The sequence below is a fragment of the Oxyura jamaicensis genome, chromosome 10 (assembly GCF_011077185.1).
Source record: "Oxyura jamaicensis isolate SHBP4307 breed ruddy duck chromosome 10, BPBGC_Ojam_1.0, whole genome shotgun sequence".
NCBI lineage: Eukaryota > Metazoa > Chordata > Aves > Anseriformes > Anatidae > Oxyura > Oxyura jamaicensis.
The window spans coordinates 17699187-17719909 of NC_048902.1; the positions used below are offsets into that span (position 1 = coordinate 17699187).

The 20723-nt window shown below is 42.1% G+C and overlaps 1 protein-coding gene across 2 annotated transcripts in view; it reads right to left on the reverse strand.

Annotated features, from left to right (window-relative positions):
- Positions 1 to 208: 208 nt before the first annotated feature.
- The window catches only part of IGF1R (insulin like growth factor 1 receptor), a 172398-nt gene continuing 151883 nt past the window's right edge, over positions 209 to 20723 (reverse strand). Inside the window, exons 14-21 of one of the 2 annotated variants that reach the window (XM_035336180.1) lie at positions 20457 to 20559; positions 19002 to 19072; positions 15985 to 16214; positions 15586 to 15696; positions 14402 to 14561; positions 12041 to 12170; positions 7518 to 7652; positions 209 to 1602 (exon numbers count right to left, since the gene is read on the reverse strand). In XM_035336180.1, the coding sequence (XP_035192071.1) occupies positions 1236 to 1602; positions 7518 to 7652; positions 12041 to 12170; positions 14402 to 14561; positions 15586 to 15696; positions 15985 to 16214; positions 19002 to 19072; positions 20457 to 20559 (1307 nt within the window). In that variant the 3' untranslated portion in view covers positions 209 to 1235. Of the gene's footprint in view, positions 1603 to 7517; positions 7653 to 12040; positions 12171 to 14401; positions 14562 to 15585; positions 15697 to 15984; positions 16215 to 19001; positions 19073 to 20456; positions 20563 to 20723 lie in introns of both variants that reach the window. The other variant, XM_035336178.1, reaches the window with a different exon arrangement.

Here is a 20723-nt window from a genome sequence, read left to right on the forward strand (position 1 = left end):
CAAATGATCCATGGTCTAACATAGAACTGCAAGACCCTTCGAGAAGTCTTAATAATAAAGAGAAAAGGTCAACAAAGCATTATATACTTGAATCCGGTTACTGCTTTTTTTTGTCTTCTCCAATTTTTGTTTTATAGGTGTTTTTTCCTTGCAAGCCTGTGAAGGAAGGCAGGCTGCAACGATGGAGATCTCTGCCGGTTTTTTCATGTTTCATTTTTGGCGTGCGGTTGAATTTTTTTGTACAAAATGCACACGTTTGTTTAGCTCACCACTGCCAGTTTTGTCCAGAATGCGTAGGGATGGGGACAGGAGTGGAGAGAGGGCTGTTTCTTTACCCCATCCCTTTTATCTTCTCCATCGCAAGAAAAAAATCACATTTTGTCCAGTTTTGAAAAAAGGTCTAGACAATTTAATTTTTGTTTTTATTTTAAATACCAGTGTATGATTGAATAGAATTTATTGGTCAGGATCTCCTTTAAACAGAGCAGTTGATTACTGTGCTCCTTCCATGCCTACAAAAAAAAACAAAAACAAAAAACAGAGTTCAGTTTTTTGGCAAAATTTGGCAGCGTTGAAAATGGTAACAACCTTGGACGAATGATGGCCCTTTTTTATTCTTTTACGTGTTCCTAAAAAGATTAAAGAGCAACATTAAAAATCCAGTCTTTTAAATTTTTTTTTGTATTTTTTTGTGTGTGTTTTTGTTATTTTTTTGTTTCTTTTTTTTTTTTGTATGTGTTTTTTTGTTTTGTTTTTTTTGTTTTTTAATAAAGACCTACAGTGTTAGGCAGGTGCTTGCAAAGGTACTGGGGAGCCACCTGGCCTGCGATATCTTTGATCTGATAAAAGTGCTGTACGGTTGAACTTGCACGCAGATATGTTTCCCATTATGAAGCAAAGACAGAGACAGAAAGAGAGAGAGAGAAGAAAGAGAGAGAGAGACATCAGATCTCAAGTTTTCTGTTGCTATTAAGTGTTAACATTAGAGTTTTAAAAGGCCAACTGTGTGCCCCATGAATGGAGTCCTTTACTGAAACAAACATCTGCTTGCATATTGAAAAAGAAAAAACGATAACTTGTTTACTGAAAAAAGGGTTCTCCCAAGTGCAGCTATGGCAGTTCTGAAGATCCACTGAGGTACAGTAGGCTTTGAATATATTGTAATTTTCTTTCTTTCTTCCCCCAATACGTGTGTTTTTTTCTGTTTTGTTTCTGTGAGATTCTGGTTCTAAGGATCAGCAGGCCGAAGACTGGGGCAACGGTAAGGCCCTCTCATTCTTGCGTCCCCCGTTCATGTGTGCGTACGGCTGTCTCTCCTCGAAGCTGGCCCGAAGGACCACCACGCCTGGGCCGTTCTCGGCTTTGTGTCCTGAGTGCTTGTCAGTGGGTTGGAGGGTGGAGGAGGGATCTAAAGGAATGCTCTCCATGTTTTCAGTCTCCAGGTCAAGCTCCTCTGTGTCCGGAGGCTTGTTCTCTTCACTGTAGAAGAAGGAGACCTCTTTGAATGCTGGATCCAGCTCGTCTTTAATGCTCCCGATTATTTCCAGGAAGGAGGGCCTCATTTTCGGATTGTACTGCCAGCACATGCGCATCAGTTCAAACCTGGACAGGAAACACAGAGCAAAACCATTTACTGAGGTGTTTTACGAGCCCTGACTGGAGAGCAACCAGCTGTGACTGAACGAGAGCACGCGTTCAGGAAATCACTCAGTTCTGATGGAAGATGAAGCGACAGAAGTTTTACAGGCCAAGATCCCTTTGACACGTGTTGACCTCTCTGAGCACTGATTTACTTCTCCAGCTCCTATCTAAACCTTCTCAACTCCCTTCCACACACACTTGCCTATAAAGCCATCTCACGGATAGCTGGTATCCAGAAGCGTTGCAGGTGTCCATTCCAATTTGGTATTTCCCCGGTTTTATTCCCAAACACCCTGTACTTACCCAATCGCACAGCAGACTGATAGCGCCTCTCAAACAACCAGTCCCTACGCTATCAACACTGTCTTGAAAAGAAATTAAAATAGAAAATACACAATGTAAAAAAGTCCCTTCTTTCCTGAAAGAAGAAAATAACATTAAAATTAATTGTAATACCCAAAAGGCATTTACAAATCTCAACAACATTCTCTAATCTTTTATTTTAAAATTATGTTGTTTTCATTTACGGCCAGGGATGCATAATATTTTATGGAGTGTGAGATCATCTGTTTAAGCACATCCCCGATTAGATCCGTACAACGTCCCATGCTGGTAAAACAAAACCACAAAACGAAATAGTAATACGTTCATAATGAAAACAGCATTTTCATGACACAGCAGAATTGGATATTCCTGAGATCGCCCTGAGCTTTAAACACAACACCAAGAAAGGATTTCACTGTGTGAAGGTGGAATAGGGATGCCTTCTGTTAACGCAGCACAAGAAATATGGCAAATTTCCATATGAAAAGGAAGATTAATTCTCTGAGTCCTCCCTCTGTGTGCACAGCACTCAGAAGCGTGCTGTGTGTAGGATGGCACCGCTGGCCCCAGCTACTGCTTTCAGTGGTGGAATAAGAATGAATCTGGAGGGAATGAGAAAAATCTTTCATTTCAAGTAACCCACCAGAATACTTCACGTTTCTGCCTTACCTCCCAGCCATGCGATCTGCAGCCCCAGTACGACCCCGTCTCTGGGCAGCCGCCAGGCCGGGGCACGTGCCCGCCTCCGCCAGCCTTCCCAGGCAAGGTGAGCCAAGTCACCTGAACTTCTAGATTTTACAGAACCCCACCATTTTCCTAACTTCCACAGATGTTCAGAAAGTAAGCATGTATTTATTTATTTATTTTACTTTAATCAGCTCTCACTGCCTTATGCCCTGGCAGCAGTTTACTAGATCTCTGCACTAGTGTGTGCATTTTTTTTTAATTAAAAAAACAACACTTTTTGGGGGGGGGATAGCACCTAAGCCCATCATAGACTAAGGCCCTAATTTCTCCAGGGTCCCTGCTCTAGAACAAACCTTGCAACACGCCTGTCACTGTGCTGGAAAGCCCTGGGCTCTGACGCCTGTTGCTGTGCACCGATGCACACAGCAGGGCTTGGAGAGCCTGGGAACCCTGGCCTGAAACAAACCAAAGCAAGGAAATCCCCTCCCCCAGAAACTTGCTCCTGGGGAAATTCTGTTCCATTTCCTCATCGGGTGCACTGTGTTCTCAGCTGACACAGACCAGCACAGAGGTGGAAAGCTGCTGTGACTGGGATGCAAGCACTGCTGAGAGCGCTTCACCAAAATAAAAGCAATCTTAACTCAAGCATTTGAAGTCACAAATATTCCTTTTAGTGCTTGGCTGGCACAACTTTGCATGAAATGAAGCCAACCACCTGAGCACCTTGTGACACCCAAAAAGAAGCTGGCAGAACCCGTCTGTGCTGTGAGAAGTGCCCCGGTCCTCAAAGCCGCATTGTAGCAGGCACGTAGACGCACCAACAGCGCTCAGCTCCTGCTTGGAGTCTTCAGGAGTCTTTCATAGCGAAAGCGAAGCCAAACTATAAAACTGTGTTATACCCTCACCCACAAATGAGAAGGAAAGCTTGAGACATAAATATATAAAATCCATTTCTGTTACTTCACTGCTGTTTCCTTTCCAGCTGACTGCTGCGTCCCTGAATAGAAGCCTCGGCTGGAGCCAAGAACACTGGATATTCGCTGGCACCGCGCCCTGAGGCCTAAGGGCAATGCTAAGGAGATACCACAAGCAGTGGAGTAATGCATGTGACATCAGCACAAACAAGGACATGTGATGTTTCTTTTAAGCCATTCCAGATTTAAAAACCCTACAGAGTTCCCATAAAAGGATTTTTTTTTCTCTTATTAACTCTGTGGGCTGGAAGACCTTGTTTACATTATCTTAAACAACAAAAACAAAACTAAACTAAACAAAAACACCAACAAAAAAAAAACAGCACGTTCCAGCAGACAATGGAAGAATTTACAGGCTGCTAATACAATCTGAGTAGTTGTACAAAGTGTGTTTCTGGCTGGTGGCAAGTGAGCCAAGGAAGTTGCAGGCTTTATCACGAGCAGGGAGATAACCAGTGCTGCTCTAATGCACTCAAGGCATGCCGCAGAACTGAGCTCCTTTTTGCACTGAGACATTACGAAAGGAAAATGGAACATCACTGTATCAGCTGCATTCCATTTGAGCATGCACTTGTGGCTTGATTTGATGGAGAACAGAGGGGGGGCTCCTGTTCTGCTGCTGCTGCATGCCAGGACTACCCTTGGATAGCAGACCCTGGTTTCAAACCAAGTGAGCGCCAGGAACAAAGGAAAAATCGGCAATACGAAATAGTCTAGTCAGCTACATGTGGGGGAAGCAATTTCTACTTCAAAACCAGAGTGGAATTCCAGCCTCCACAACTTTTAAAAGCCCCATGGGAGCACACTGTCTGTGAGCTTCAGCTGGAACCTCCTCGCCACGCAGCCATCACCTGATGTAACAATGGCAGTACACAAAAACAACCTCATACAGGGGAAGGAGAAAAACAGCAAAGCTTCTCCTGGCACCGTCTTACTGAACCATCTGTCTTATTGCATGGTTCTGTCTGTAAAATCACGCAAGCTATGCCAAGAGGGTGTAGCATAAACAGAACTGAGTCTTGTTTCACCCTGTGCAAGAGTAAAAAGCCTCTCGAAATACCGTCCTCTTTGTGCTCGGCCCCTGCACAGTGATTTACCGCTTCTGTGAACCACGAGACAACCGTGCCATACAATCCACCTTTGCACAAGCAGCCGGGACAGCCAAGATGTAGAACAGAACCTCTCCAGTTCTTCAAGTGTCCTTGGTCTCTGATCCATCTAACGACTCTGCTAGCAGGGGTTAGCAAAGCACAGCCACTAACAAGCATTATTAGCATTGCAGTCTTAGCAGAGACGGAACGGCCAAGACCGCTCGCACCACGTAGCAGTCACACGGGGGGGGACGAGAGGCCCTTACAAGAACTACTGTATGGTGGCTGGAGTGTGCACGGCTGTGTCAACACTCTCATAATCTGCGCGGTTAAAAATAGTCGATTTGGTGTCAGTTGCAAAAAGATTCTTCTCTCTATTCTCATCCCTGCTTCCCCACAGCAGTCTACCTACTCCACCTGTTCTGGAGATTTTGATGTCAGTGTATTCCCCTCTTCAGAAAGGTAAATTTGTCTTTGCGTTAGATACCATCTGCCCATGATTACAATTTAGTTGTTTGCATGTCGAGCTCATTTAAATAAAAGTACCTCTGCATTTGTATCCTACCACATGAGATTTATGAGTGCAGTTCCTAGCTCCACTTCTTGCTTGCCACTTACGCTATACCGAGCACAATAGCGCACAGACTTTCCTGCAGCAGGCAGGCTTGGCTTTCTGGGCATCCTGAGTTAATACCGAAGTATCACAGACCAGTCAGTCTCCAGCACTGAGAACGCACTATCTGAAAAAAAGACCTTTCACTGGTACAGACATGGCAAGAAACTTGTCTTTAAACAGAATCTTTTTAGCAACCTCCAGAGAAATGGGCCCCTTCGTATACAAAAGGCTTTGTAAAGCACTAGGAGAAAGTAGTAGCCTGAAACAAGCTGGGAACATATGGTAAAATCCAAATGCAATTTCAGGGCTCTTTGCAACTGTGTTACGAGCACCTTTCAGTAGATTCAGTAATATTCGTGTTATGTCCCACAGTGGGGAGCAGGTTATCAGACAGCTGGAGAGGGGAGAAGGAACTCTGCCTACCGAGCAGGCCTCTGCCTGCCAGCAGCAACACGTGTGAGGTTGAAGACTGGCATCAGCTCTCAGGTTGCTGAGCACTGCACGGCATCTTTACAGCGTCTTGGGCCAACAGGATGGACCATGGGAAAAGAAAGCACTACAATCACGTAAAGTATGTTCTCTGAATGCCAAACGCATGTGCGTGGAGCAAAGGTAAAGATCATTCCTGGAGCTCCCTACTGCTATTCCTACAGCAGCCTACTTGAATTTCAGCAGACTTGGGTGTCTCTCCTAATATGAAGGCAAAGCAAGCTGAAAGGGAGCTCAAGCAAGTCACGGTAGGCTTCTAGGGTCATTTTTTTTTTTTTATCCTGCACAGGGACAAAGTCGGGATATTTTTTTCACAATTAACAAAAGACATCACTAAACTGGATAGTTGAACCCTACTTCTTGTTCCGATGGAGAGAAGCAGCTAAAATCCAAGGCAGGTATTTTCATTCTGCCTCTCTGCAACGTCAGACTGAAGTTTTGGTGGCCATTAATAATACGTTAATGGCTTCTTAATTTAAAATGAAGGCTTCTGCTGTTTTACACTAGTGCAGACATTCGCTCTGTCACACATTCACCAAATTCTCCCCACTTTCAAGCCAGTTACCCCCGAAGTGGACTCATCCAGTAACACCCAGCGAGCACAGGAGGAGGAGGAAGGAGAACGGGCCGGGCAGGCTGCAGCAGGAGCTCCTTGCTGAGAGCTAACTGTGACTCCCCTCCCTTCCCCCTGTTCATACCACACATGCCCCAGGTTAATGGGGAATTTCTAATGCTGAATCTCTTGCCAAGTTTGTTCTCACTGTAGAGCTAGTTTTTCCCTACTGGCTCGGGGAGCAGACCAGCTTTACCTAGCCCCCTTCCCGCGCCCTTTTCTGCCTGCTTCTCCCCCTCCTCCATTACACAGCTCTGACCATGTTAAACAATCTCCAGTCAATCCGACTGCCAGAAATTCTCCACAGCATCGTGGAAGGGAAAGAATGTGAAATTGAGGAATCACATGGCACTACACCTCCCCCTGCATATACCACCCACCCACCTCAAACAACAAAACAACACTGCCTGTCATCTGAAACCAAAGCCAGCGGTCCAGCCAAAAAAGCTCTTTTCCTAAGAATCCCAAGCAGCTGAGGCCCTTAAGTGATTGTATCCCTTCTGTGGGCCTCCAACAAATTTCAATAACTGCAAGACACAGTATTTCCTTCCCAAAAGCCAGTTTGGGAAGTGTATCAAAGTAATAAAGTCTGAACAACTGAAACTGCTGTACACAAAAGCCAGCAGAAGTATTTCAGCAATGTAAAGCTAAAAACCAAAGCCTGCTGCACTGCAGACTCCTCTGCCGTAAGGCTTTGTACTGGTTCTAGGGGTAGACAAAGATTTCTCTGCGTGCCTCTTTCTCTGCTTACAGGGAAGGAAACTGTTAGCAGGGGAGATTTGTTTATCTAAACACAATGAACACTAGGACTGAAACAGCAGATCCAAAGCTGCTTCAGACGAAGGAAGGACGGATTCGTTTATCTGATGCTGAACTGAAAAGTTGAATTCCACAGAGTTGATGCACGGTATACTTCAGCTTATCCTAAGCTCTTTTTTCTCTGAATACTCAACAGCCTGACTTGAAGCAGAAGAGACAAGAAGGGACACATCCTAATAGCCCCTCTCGTAGGTGGGGCAGAAGCAGACATTGAAGGGATCACGAAGAATGAACTGAGAACAGAGATAACTGCCGACACTCACAGCATATCGGGACAGTTGTCCGGTTTTTCCAGCAGACCTCCTTCCATCACAAAGCGGAGCACTTGCTCGTTGGTCATGCCTTGGTACGGCTGCTCCGCTAACGTTGCGATCTCCCAAAGTACAACACCAAAAGACCTGGAAAACAAATCAGAACTTTAGAAAGCCAACAAATCTTTACAGATGTATTTCTGTTAAATGATACTGAATGGAGAGGCGTCCACGGGTTTTCTTTCACAAAAAAATTCCAGTTGCTACAGAGTACCCAGCTACAGCGACATCCGGATGACCTAACATCAGAGACTGTTCACGTTAAACAGCTCTCAGTGATGGAGAGAAACAGGGTCCCAGTTCTGAATGCTCTTCAGAATGGCCTCTCTCTACTGACTCTGGAAGTAAAGACCAGGAATGCTACACCTCTGTTTTTCACAGCATAATCTACAAGTCAGAGCTGGTCGTGATCACGATCATTCAGTGGAACAACGGTGACCTATACCGAACAAGCATAAGCAAGCAAGCAGTTAAAAAAACCACCACGGCCTTGTTCAGACTTAAGGTACCTCGGGAGGTGGGAAGAACACTGGAGAGGGGAAAAGGAAAGATGCAAAGATGGGAAGAAGGGGAGGGAGGGAGACTAAGGAAGGGAGACTGTCCTACCAAACTTCTGAGCAGGTTGAGAAGTGGCAGAGGGTGGATGTTTAAAGAGGGCTCAACAAGCCCCCATGGTGATAGCAAGAAAAAAAACACACCATACATTTAGAAAACTAAACCCCAAATCTTCACGTAACGTCTCTCTCAGGTACTCCTGACAGCAGCTGAGGAGGCAATAATGCAGAGCTCTAAGCTTTCGTTCCAGTGCAAGCTGCTTTTCATCAGAAATACTTGAGTCACACAAATCTGATTTAAAAGCTGCATTTTTCCCTACCACTCCAGCCAGCTGAGAGCTCGACAGCAAATGCACACCACCACACCTGTGTATCTCATCTGCCTCGCCACTAAAAGCAAACAAACCAAACCTCCATCCCCCAGGCACAAAAACACTCTGAGTAATACTTTCCATCTATCACTGCTCTGGTTTCTTCCACATTCTGAGTCAAAGGTGCAAAGTAAGGATCAAGGCATTTAACATACAGGAGCAAGCAATGAAAGCAATTTGTGAAAAAGACGTAGAAGAAGTGTAAATGTTCTCCAGCTTCTTGTACAGAGACCCTCCTTTGCTGCTGCAGCAATAGAACATTCAAGCCCCCAGAAGAAACCCAGTTACCCCTTTTGCAACACGTATGCAACCATCATCTTGAAACGGAGCTCCTTGCTCCTTGCAACTAACTACAAAGGACAGCAGGGTTGAAAGAAGTTGGTCTAATAATAGGAATTGATTACTCATGAATAAAAATAAGCATAGTTATATAATTGGATAGTTTGCATGCAAGTATTGACACTTTCTAAAAATATTTCAATTTAAAATTAGTTTATTGAGCAGACAGCTCCAATTGTCTGCCCTCACTGACCAGTCATCTACCCTTAAAGCTGTTGTGAACAAAAACCTAGATGTTATCTTGCCTTCTGTGGCTGGAGTGCTGAGTCAAGTTCAGAGACAGCAATGCAGTTTCAATAGGGCACTGTTGTGAAACCAGGAGCCCGGTATTATTAGCTGGTTGTGGCAGAGTGGTTTTTATCCCTCAGTTATCCACTGTATCTGAAACGGCTCGCAGCTGAAGCCAGAAGCCATGAACAGACCTGCGATTGTTTGCCTTTCAGGGGAGGGAGGGACAGAGGGTCAACTCAACATTGTGGTGCCTCTGAAGCTACTTTGATCGCTGCAGGAATAAGGAGAACAAGTTCGGTGCACCTCCTAGTCATATCGTAACACATGCGCTTACGTTGCTCCTTCAAGGCAAATACTACCTCTGAAAGAATGCAAGGTGCTGAAGGCTCATTACTAGCAATACACCCTCATCCTGAACCGTATTACGTTCATTTTAAAATGGCCTCCTTCCCTAACTACAACAACAACAGCCTTATCTAATTACCTCATTCTTCAGCCTGAAGAGCAATAGAAGAATGAATTGCTAAGATAAAGCTCCACCCTTAAAAACCTCCAGACACTCTTTTGCAGTTTGCCATTTCACCTTACAGCTTATAAATCTTGCACTCTGATCACTTGCACAGTTTTGTCTTTTTGACGTTTTGGCTTCTAAAGCAGATCTCTAAGAACACGGAACCAGATGTCACAATATCCTAGCAAAAAGAACAAAAAGCATTCTCTACTTTTTTTTTTTTTTTTTTTTGAATTCAAGAAAATAAATGGTCCCCAAAACAGCCAAACAACAGTTTTCATGAAGTAACTTCAAAAACCTGAACTAATACAAGGACTCAGGTGATTCTTCCTGGCATGGAGAAACCTTCAGTGTAAAGTGGCTGGTTTCAGAAGTTACTGAGAAGTAAAACAGAGTGATCCTCTTAGCCATAAGCTGATCAAGTAACTAGTCACGATTTAATGAGAGTGATCAACTGAGCTCAGATATATTTCAAATTCAGATCCAAATTTCCGCATCTCTACCTGTGGATACATGGCCCGTGGCGTCTGTTTAGAACACCTACACATTTGCATGTTCCTCAAGTTGAAACTGTTGTTTTGTACCTCAAGGTAGCATACCTACACAAACCAAAATTCAGAAAAAAAATCACTTCTAACAAGACCACAAACCATCCCAAGGAGAAATTGAAAGACTGATGAGATCTGTGGGCCTGTGGTCCAAATGGCATTTTTTCATCTCTTATGCTTTCAAGCAAAAAATTGTCTACTTCAACTCTTTCTTTCAAAAGTTTATCAACCTTATCTTTAGTAAGCTACTTTCCTTTACGTGACTTCTGGCTAAGATATTTTGCTCAGAGTTTCTTGGACTGTCCCACTAATAAACTGCAATGTTGTTTTATCAGTCTTGCTTTGGACTACATGACCGGTGAGTGCACCATCTCGTTGACTTTGAAGGGAGGACATGTGCATTTCCTGCCGAAATTAAAGTATGAATTTAGTATTTATGCTTGATTTAGCACCTCCTTTTGGGCGTGTGTGTGTACATTTACAATCCGAGTTAGGTTTAAACAATAATGTCACTTAAGAGTTACAGGTGGAAAGAAAAACTTGCATGAACAACAGCGATACGTCAATGAAGGTGAAGACTGGATCTACTACAGTCCTGAAACAAAGGCTGGAGGTGATGGCTAGACTTAAATCTGTTTGGTGGTCATGGGTAGGCTTGCCTACTCCTCTCTCTAGTTCAGGTTTAAATCTGGGGATTTTTCTAGTGATATATCTCATATTTGTCTGCTTTGTGAAGCCCTTACTAGTTCCAGAATTCTTTTCCTACAGAGGGAAGGCTGAAAGCATGCCTGCATGGCGGTTAGTTAAATGGCTGATACAGGGCTTCCCCTTCCACTCAAAGTGGCTATTCTCATTGCCTTCCAAGTCTGAAGGTTATGGGGTACAAAAATAAGTTATTAGCCACATGCAAAAGATAAAAGTAACATTCTGATGCTTTGCTTTTTCACTTGTTACTTAATTTCTCTTAGGAACCTTTCACTCAAAGCCAATGCTGTGGACTGCAGTCCACTGACTCCTCCAAAGTCTTCAAGCTGTTTAAAGAAAACGCAGTTTACTACTAAAAAACCATTCCTACTGACTTTAAGGCATTTGGAGGCAATCAGCTGCCAATTCTGTAACAGATCAGCAGTAAAAACATCTTGTTAGGAAGGCAGAGAAACCATAAAAGACGGAGTAGAGCTTTTGCCAGTACATATTCATCTTTTGCCAAGTCCTCCCTATCTTTCTGCAAAAGTTTGGGGGAGGGAGGGAGAGGGGAATGTTCCAGAGTATTATTTCTACTAAGGAGTTTATTTTGAAATTTCCTGAATGCCTCTATTAATAACTTCACAGATACAACCACTAAGCAATGTGCTTTTAAAGAAAAAACTATTTCTGCATCTTGCGGTATATAAAGCAAGCAAACAAAGCCCCAAATGGAGAAGGATATACACAAGGGAGAACTCCGAAGGAAAAAAATAAAACTGCTAGTGTACACAAACTGTCTGCAGCAAAGTAGAGTTATTTACACAGAAGATTTTGATCGAAAAGCAGGTCAACACTATGAACCTTTCCATATTCTTGGCAACTTTTAATGCTTTTCTTGAAGAAGGGCAATTTGAAAAATGACAACTTGTTCTTCCAGGTGAAGGTAATGTTTTTCACTGCACAAGTGATTTTACAACCCACAGCAGGAAACACGCCACCACCTCCAGCTTTGGAAATCCATTTAAGACTCTTGTCTCTGAGAGCAGAATTTAAACTTTTGAGCCCTTGAATTTTGCAACGGAAACGATAGAAAGCAGAATGATTCACAGTGGATAATGAGAGCTACCTGCAAAGGGACGGGAGAAGCTGTATGCTTAGTTAAGTCTACAAAACAAGAGAAGAGGCCAGAAACAAGAGGGGAAAAACAGTTTTTTCAAAGCCCCTTTTTTGTTACCAGACATCGGAGTGCGTTGTGAAGACTCCATCTTTCAGTGATTCTGGGGACATCCAGCGGACCGGCAGCAAACCTTTTCCTCCTTTACGGTAATAATCTGTCTCGTAGATATCTCTTGTCATGCCAAAATCTAGAAGGTACAAGTTTTGTGAGCTTGTATAACGAAATACTGAACATTTCCCCTTACTACAAGCCACTGTAGCCAGCAGACAATCACAGTTTGGTGCGAAGAGTCTTCAGTCTGTTACCACAGCACTTTGCTTTGCAGAGCCTTTACTTGCCTTCCTAGGGCTGGTTAGCTTCTCTCCCAACGAACCAACAGGTATTTTTACCACTGACTTCAGTGGGTCAGAACTGGATCCAGATCAAGTCTCAATGATTTAAATGTATTAATAAGAAAAGTTCCAGGATTTACATTCAAGCCTAAGTCCTCTGAAGCTTACATCATTCACTGATCTGTTCTCTAAATTCCATGGTTATCTTTTCTTTTAGATTAAGGAGTGCAAAAATGTCCATTAGTACTTAAAGTGTCTTTAATTAAAGAACCTTACATTTGAGGGAAATGATTCTTTTACTTTTTTCCTCTCTCCAGAGTTGATTTTCTTTTCCAATGTAATTTTCTATCTCAAATGCTACAGAGGATGAGGCTATTCGTTTATGACTAATACAGATCCATATTAAAGCCACACTTCTGGCTATACACATGTCCTTAGCTGTAAACACGTAAGCATTTGCAAGACCTGTGCCTGACAAGCCCCATCTCCTGTTATTCAGACTAATTCCAGATTTTTTTTCTTGTGCTATCAGCTTGACGCAAGCAAAAATGCTGAGCCTTGGACTAGCCAATTTAAAGCAGGAACTACATTTTCAGATACCAACAAAAAGTTAACAAATCACGTGGAATCAAATCTCTTACTAAGATTAAATGCTATCTGCTGACACAGAAGGGCTAGGGTAATATCCATTTTATCATTTTTTTTTCTTGGAAAAATGGAGTGACAAGTTAACAATTCCTCTAGCCTAAGGGGTTCTCACAGTCATTATAACTCGTTTATGGCTTGAGAGACTGACCGCTGATCCTTCTCATTCTAGTGCCTGCTAGGGACACTGCTACCCTCAGCAATTATGACTAAAAGCCCCATTTGTACAACTATCCCACCACTCCCACACACCAGGGGGATTTTACCCCAACAGAATGGAAAACTCTTTTAAAACATCATGCAAATAAGAAACAGATACGCAATGAGCACAGGACAGTGTAACGTAAAGCTCTTCCTTTGAGATCAAAACAGTCTGAGTTGGCGTGCTCCAGTCAAAATGTTCCTAAACTGTTTCTACATTAAGGGATTTTCAATACAGGCACATAAACGAGAGCAGTGCAGCACATTTCATGAAATGCTTTTGGGATAACCATGTACCATGTTAAAGGGAAGAAATGCACCATCTCGAGTTCAAAGAATTAAGAAACACGCTGGATTAGGAAAAGTGGAATGGAAGGGATTCAGGCTGACTTCCCCAAACCTGCAGAAAATGTACAAAATCCCCCCAAGATCTTATTTCCTAATTAACTGACTCAAAATGAAATCATATTTTCTTTCTCCCAAATGACAGGATTACTTACACAAATTATCAAAATAGCTGAATTAAGCTCAGAGAAAAAGAATTAGTTTCCTAGAGCAGAAGGCTGTTACCATACATACTATTTTAATATGCACAACTCAAAAACAGCCAAAAGCTTAAAATCACTCTCTGGAGAGAAGTACGAAAAAGCTCATCTGACACTATTTTGGAGGGATGGTGAAGGGGGAAAAGAAGTGGTGTTCTAACAGCAGAGCAGGGGAAAAACCATTCTGTTTTCTGGAAAGCAGAACTCCAGTTCAGGCTGGAAAGCATCCAGCTGAAATCAAGCCTTACATTCCACTTTCAAAACAGATATGCTTTAAAATAATCCTACAATTCTTACTCTTGAATCAATAAACAGGAGGTACAATTATTTTTGTGCATTAACAGCAAAGCAAATGACACATCAGTGTTAACTACACCATCCGCCCAGATGTCTGCAGCATCTGCATCTCAAATCACTGCTCCACCAGCTCCTTCTAAGCCCACATGCTACTCTATTTCCTCACTGGAACGCCAGCAAGCAGAGGTAATCCAAGAGTTTCTATTCAGTGTTGACTGGTCACAGGTCTTAAATCACAGCTAGCCTTCATAAGGCACATATTTCATTCTGCAGAAATTTAAACTACAGCTAAGTTTTAAAAGATCTTAAAAACAGCTTTCAAAAAAACTAAAATGCTTTCTAAGTTACTGGTTTTTCAGGGCGATGTTTTTCATTTCTGTCAAAGTCAAAAAGCGTACCTCCAATTTTCACCGTGAAATCTTCTGCCACCATGCAGTTTCTCGCAGCAAGATCTCTGTGAACAAACTTGTTGGCGTTGAGGTATGCCATCCCATCAGCAATCTCTCCTGCCATTTGAATCATCTTCTTCAGAGTTGGAGGTGTCTGGCCAGGATTATTCTGAGGAAGATTAAGAAGGTCAAACAGGTAACGGGAAATAAATAAATTGTTTCTCTACCAAACTGCAATCTACTTGTTTGGTTTTTTTGTGTGTGTGTTTTTTGTTGTTTTGTTTTGTTTTTTGTTGTTTTCTTTTGTTTTGTTTCAAATCACACCGTCATAATTCAGCCTGACTTGAAACAGGCTAAACAAACTCATGATTATGTAAACTGCTGCACCTGCTTGGTGGGAAGAACTGGCGTATCAAGCTGGTTTACAAACAACTCCTAAATAGCTCTTTTCTAACAGGCCATTCTATTTTAGGGAATACAAGCAAGAAAGACTTCAGCGTACCGACGTTACACCTTACACCTCAGGAGTTGAAATAGTTTAATCAGCATGGATATTTTCCACGTCCAATCATGCACTCTGCTACTTTCAAGTTCTCCATTTCTATGGCATACATCCTCTGTTGCGCATACCACATCGGAAGTTCTGGACCATGAAACTAATGGCAAAAGAAATCTGTGGAATCATTTTCTACATAGTCTACTATAGTGGCAAGTGTCATCTTTCAGACCCTATAGCACATGGGGCAATTTCAGCTGTTAGACTGATGGCCTACATGTTAAAAAATGCATATTAGCAAAAATACTAGATTTTTATCACAAAGCCCTCATTTGTATTTATTTTCCAACAGAGGAAATAGGCAGGATGTACAACATGAAATCATTACCCTAACATGCATGCTTCCACTAGCCAATTCTTCTTCAATATCTTGACAAGAATTAGGTTAGGCAAGAGATTTAATTCAGAACTGGAAAACAGGACTCGGTAACACAAGATGGGGTACAGCACACTGGGCTATTTGCAGTAACTACCTTGTTAAAAAAAAAATGTTGCAGATCACAGAGCAGCATGTTTTGTTCTTAGATCTTAAGGAGAGGGCAAGAAAGGCTAATTGCCTGCTGCTTCCAACACGATGCCTATTTGCTCAGGATGATTCTAACAGAAGGAAAAAAACATCCAACAGCTCATGACTCACCTCTGTGTCTGGCCTCAACGATCTCAGATAACTTTTGAGGTCCCCACGTGTCATCAGCTCCATGATAACTAGGGTAGGCTGGCCCTGAGAAACAACACCAAGCAACCGAACCTGCAAGGGCAATAACAAACGCTCAGCTACAAATACAGCTAACTGAACTGCAGTAATTGTTTATTCATGTTGATATGGAGCCCTCAGCACCCACGACCCTGTGGGAGAGGTCTGCAAGTAGACTTGTTTTCACTCTGACTCCTGTTTAACAACATCCTAATGCTGCAGAACTGAAGCTAGAATCCCAAGTCCCCACTTCAGTCAGTGAAGACGTGCCCCAAGCACTCTCCTGCCAGTAAACCATCCCAGCCATATAAATCACAGCCTTATTACATTTTCATGACTTACCACATGGTGACAATTGAACTCCTTCATTACTGAGGCCTCATTTAAGAACTCTATCCTCTCACGCATGCTTGCAGACTCATTGACAGTTTTGATGGCCACCCTGGTCTCTGGCTCATCCTTCACCACTCCCTTGGCTATCCCCTCATACACCATCCCAAAGGAGCCCTGCCCAAGCTCCCGACACATGGTGATCTTCTCGCGAGGCACCTCCCACTCGTCTGGAACGTACACTGTGGGGAGAGAGAGAGAACAGGCCATCATGTTCCGTTTCTAAAAGCAGTGGGATCACTCGTGGCTTTACGATACCAACTGCCCAAACAGTTTTACTCTAAGCAACAAAAGACGTTAACGCTGAGAACTTGCAAGATATGTGCATATATCCCAATCTTTCTCGTACAGAGCTAGGCAGGTATTTGGCACAGAAATAAATCTTAAAGAAATGAGTAGATGGACTTGAAGGGGCCTCACTATGGTACTAGCATAAAAGAGCAGAAATAAGGAACTTCAATGCACTACACCCAGGTGGCAAGAACCTTCATTCAGTACTTGAGGCTTGAGCTTTTCTCGGGACCCTCAGTTTTCTAGTTCTTCCAAGGCAGCATCAAACATACTTGACCACCTGTATCAGTTAAGCGTCCGCTGTATTCTCTATTAACTGATTGATTTGATGACTAAAGGGAAAGAGATTCTCTGATCTAATAGCTTCTTTGCATGAAGCTATTCTGCTTACTTGCACACCCGCTGCTGCACCAGTAAAGGCAGAACTCGCTGCTGCTGCAAGTCTTTGATCTGAGGCAGAAGAGAGACCTCAGAAGGTAACTGCTAGGAGGGATGACTGCCTCAGGCAAGAAGACATCTGAGCTCTCAGTAGTCACTGATGCTGCTGCCCATCAGTCACCAAAGAAGGGTACAGTTGTGTCACATGCATGGGTGAAATGACAGGATGCAAAAATAGAGGATTATAGCATAAACATCAACAGATCTTTAACTATAATGGTGCTGCCCCAAGAAACAATAGTAAAAGAAAGTCAGCTCCCACTCTAGCTAAACCCATTAGCCTCCAGGGGGCTTTTGGAAACATCATTTTGGCAAAACGTCTAATGCAGCAGCACCAAACTAACCCATAAACTACAGCACTGATGCCTCAAGCAAATTCTTCTCATGTTCTGATTTCCTCCTGTGCTTGAAGAGCTCTGCAAATAAATAATCTGCACAGTATGGGCACATGCTTGTTAAATACGCCCATACCTCTACGTTGGAAAAAAAATTATTTAGCAAATAGGTTCCCAGTGGGAACCTAACTGCCTTTATTTATTATTATTATTTTTTTCCAAGCAACTCATTTAACCAGAAAGCTGGGATTCCAGGGCTCTCCTTTCCACAGCCACGAGCTTTCTGGAGATGCTGAGCCAAGGATACCGGGATTCCGGGGTCATTCAGCTCCTGCTACTGCCCAGGGTCAGCCAGCATGGGACCTGGCAAGGAGATTTATCTACAGTAGGGTATGTCTGCTAATGCCCTCCTGCAATAGTGAAGTGCAGGAAAATAATACAGATATACAGAGAGAAAAACATCAAAACAAAACAAAACAAAACACACAGTTCTAGGAACAATGTGGTGGTTTTTCTGTTTTGTTATTTAGTTTTTGGGGTGGTGGTGATGGTGGTATTTTCTGTTTTGTTTTTTTCTTCCTTCCCCGATGGTTTTAAGGAATTTAATCTTGTTCCAGATCAGGTAAAATAAATTTCATCTTTCCAAGGTCCAGAATCCTGGCAGACTTACTGAGACTTGCATACAAACAAGAAATTAAAACCAAACAATCCTAATGAACCATAAAACTTAATCATCCTGAAATCAGCTCTTTAGCTCTTGGTTTTTATTTGGCACTGGACACTTTCTCCATTGTCCCGCTGAAAATTATCTGCACCATCTTCCAAATCACTAAGCACTGTTGGATTTTCTCAGTCTCGTTGCCGGTCATACAAACCTGTCATCTAATCTACCGGGTAATAAAGTACCGAGCTAGCTCCCAGCCAGCACCCCCACTCTCAAGAGATGGTTCAGACTATGCAAGAATCTCTTCTTATACTTTTTCTCTCAAGCTTTCAATGGACACATTAGATGCTTTTGTTTCTTTGCTCAAAGTGGAATAAAGGATGAAGGAGTCATTTTTTTGCTACAAGTGGCAAACAATCTAATTTTGAGGCAACAAGAACTTCTATTTTTAGCAAAACTTTCCAATTTACTAGCTAACCAGTTAAAGGGCCCATTAGCCACCATTTCTGGCGAGTTCTTCTCTTATCTTATTAAAGAACATTATTCACATTGCATCTCCATAGAAAATAGTAGGAAACGAAAGAATTAGAATCTGAAACAAGGTTAAAAAGATTTTTTTGTCAGTTCCAGAACAACTGGTTTAGCCATACTCTATATATTAAAAGTATAGCTTACATTGAACATCCCTGCTCTTTTTAACCTGGAATTACTGCATGTGATATGGCTGGAAGCTCACAGTATTGCCTTTCCCCTTTCCAACAACTTTTCACATTTGGAGAGAGTTTTATAGGGGTGGGAAGTGAAGTGAGGAGACTTTTTCTTTAATTGGTGAACGTTACTATTTTCCACATGAGAAACACACGGAAACAAGCAGTGAGTTTATTCCAGGAGGTCAGAAAAAGCTTAAAAGGGCAAATGTGAAAGACGATGAATTCATGAATTCTTCTTTCATTATAGCAACAAAATCACCAGATAAGTAGACAATACTCTGAAAAGAAAACTAACCTAGCCAAATTCATTTCAGCTGAATAAAATACAGGAGAAATTTCAAAATACCTCTGATTCAATAGACAGGTAACATTTACATATGATTGATGATGGATTAACTATGGATGTGCTAATTAAATAAAAAGAGAAGGAGGTTTTACTACATCCCTTTACAAAAATTTCATACTTTCCAAAGTCTGACATGAACAGAGCATATAAAAGTAAATGCATCAAAAGCACATGGCCACACTTACCGTCTGAAGCACTGAAGTACTCGGGGTTCACAGAAGCATAAAGTACCCCATTGCCCAGTCTGTCACTGTTCCTGTTGAAATATTTTTTTTTCCTTATTAATCTTTAAACTTAAGTAAATTTCAGACTGCTTCTTCTACAGCTTTTCCACTGTTTGCTCAACCACAAAATATTGTTTACTGTATGTGGAGAGCTTTTCAGAGAAAGGGGACAAATCAAGTTCTTATTCTACCACGTATAATCAATGAGAAGAACAGCCCAGAAGAGTTTTCCCAGGAAACCTGCAGTAGTCTCTATACCAGCACTACAGAAGTGTAAACACAAAGTACTTCTAGCTGCTAGGCAAACTTCCTTTAAGAAAGGCAGCTGCATGGTGATACATCCAGGAGACTTGTGGCTGAGAGCATTAATCACCTGCTCTACTGCGAGAGAGAAGTGACCTGGCAAAGAACAAGATTGTTTTTATTTGGAATTCCATTGAACTACTTTATAAATTGCTTCTGTTATTTTACTTTACCCTCATCCTTCTCCCTCAATTTTACTGGGGTGATTTTCAGAGTCAGACTTTTTTTCAGCATTGTGAGAGCTCGTGCAGAAGGCAGGCTGTACAAATCAAGTTATTAATCAGACCTCAGAAAACCAAAGAGAAAACAGTTTTGTGTGCTAGAACAACAGTTTAAAGAAGGATGAGTTATCAGGCAGTCAAGCCCAGAAAGCTCATGGGAAGGTCAGGCAGGTACTTTACTTCACTAGATGCAAAGCCCTTTCCGGAGTGCTTGAGGAGAATTGGTACTATAGTCTGTACACAAATGAATTAGAGCTGGAAATAATTGGATATTCAACGAGCATAATTTATATGAGAGTAATAAAAAAGCTCAATACCTAAAAAGTTGCAAGCCTGAACATTTGCACCAACTTCTATTAAGTTCTCATTATGTATTTCAATTAAATAAAAAAGCACTAGTTATAAAGAGATAAAACTAAGGAAAACAAATCAATTGAGCAGTCCCCCAAGACTGCTCTGTCCAGCACATAATTTTTAAGTGGATGTAGAGACTTCAAAAAACCTTCAGAATTTGCAAGGAATCAAATTAACCTGACTTGAACTAAGTTTTCATGATTTATAGAGCAACCCATATTTCAAAGCTTCTGATTATAAAGGCTCAGTGTCTGTCATCATTGTCCCAGTGGATATGTTCCTGACAACCTTTCCTCTTCCCTTTCAAATGTGATACTGTAATAAAAAGCCTCTTCATATCTCAAGCAGCAGGCAGATTCTCGCTGGTAACTCTAGACCACCTCCTTCTACACACCAATAAGGCAGAATCTTCTTTAGCTTCTCAAGTGCCCTGAATGCCATTTCACTTCTTATTTCTAACTTGCTGCACAGATACAGACTTGAAACTAATCAGGCCCCTTTTGCAGTTCAGCATTAACCACAGGCATAAACAACTCACCTCTTCTTGTTAAAGACGTACAGCATTATTAGTAAACCCCCAATGATGAGCAGGAAAGCAATGGGAAGCACAATTATCAAATGCAGGAAGTTTCCATAGTTTGCTGCTGCAACCAACAAGAAAACAACTGTATCAGGGTTTCTATAAAATCTCCATTGACAAAGAAACATTCAAAACCCACTCAGTGGATTTCCATACAGGAGAGAAATCAAAGTACTCATTTTCTTGTCTGATGTGGAAAAATGTACTCAGAAACACTCCCTGACT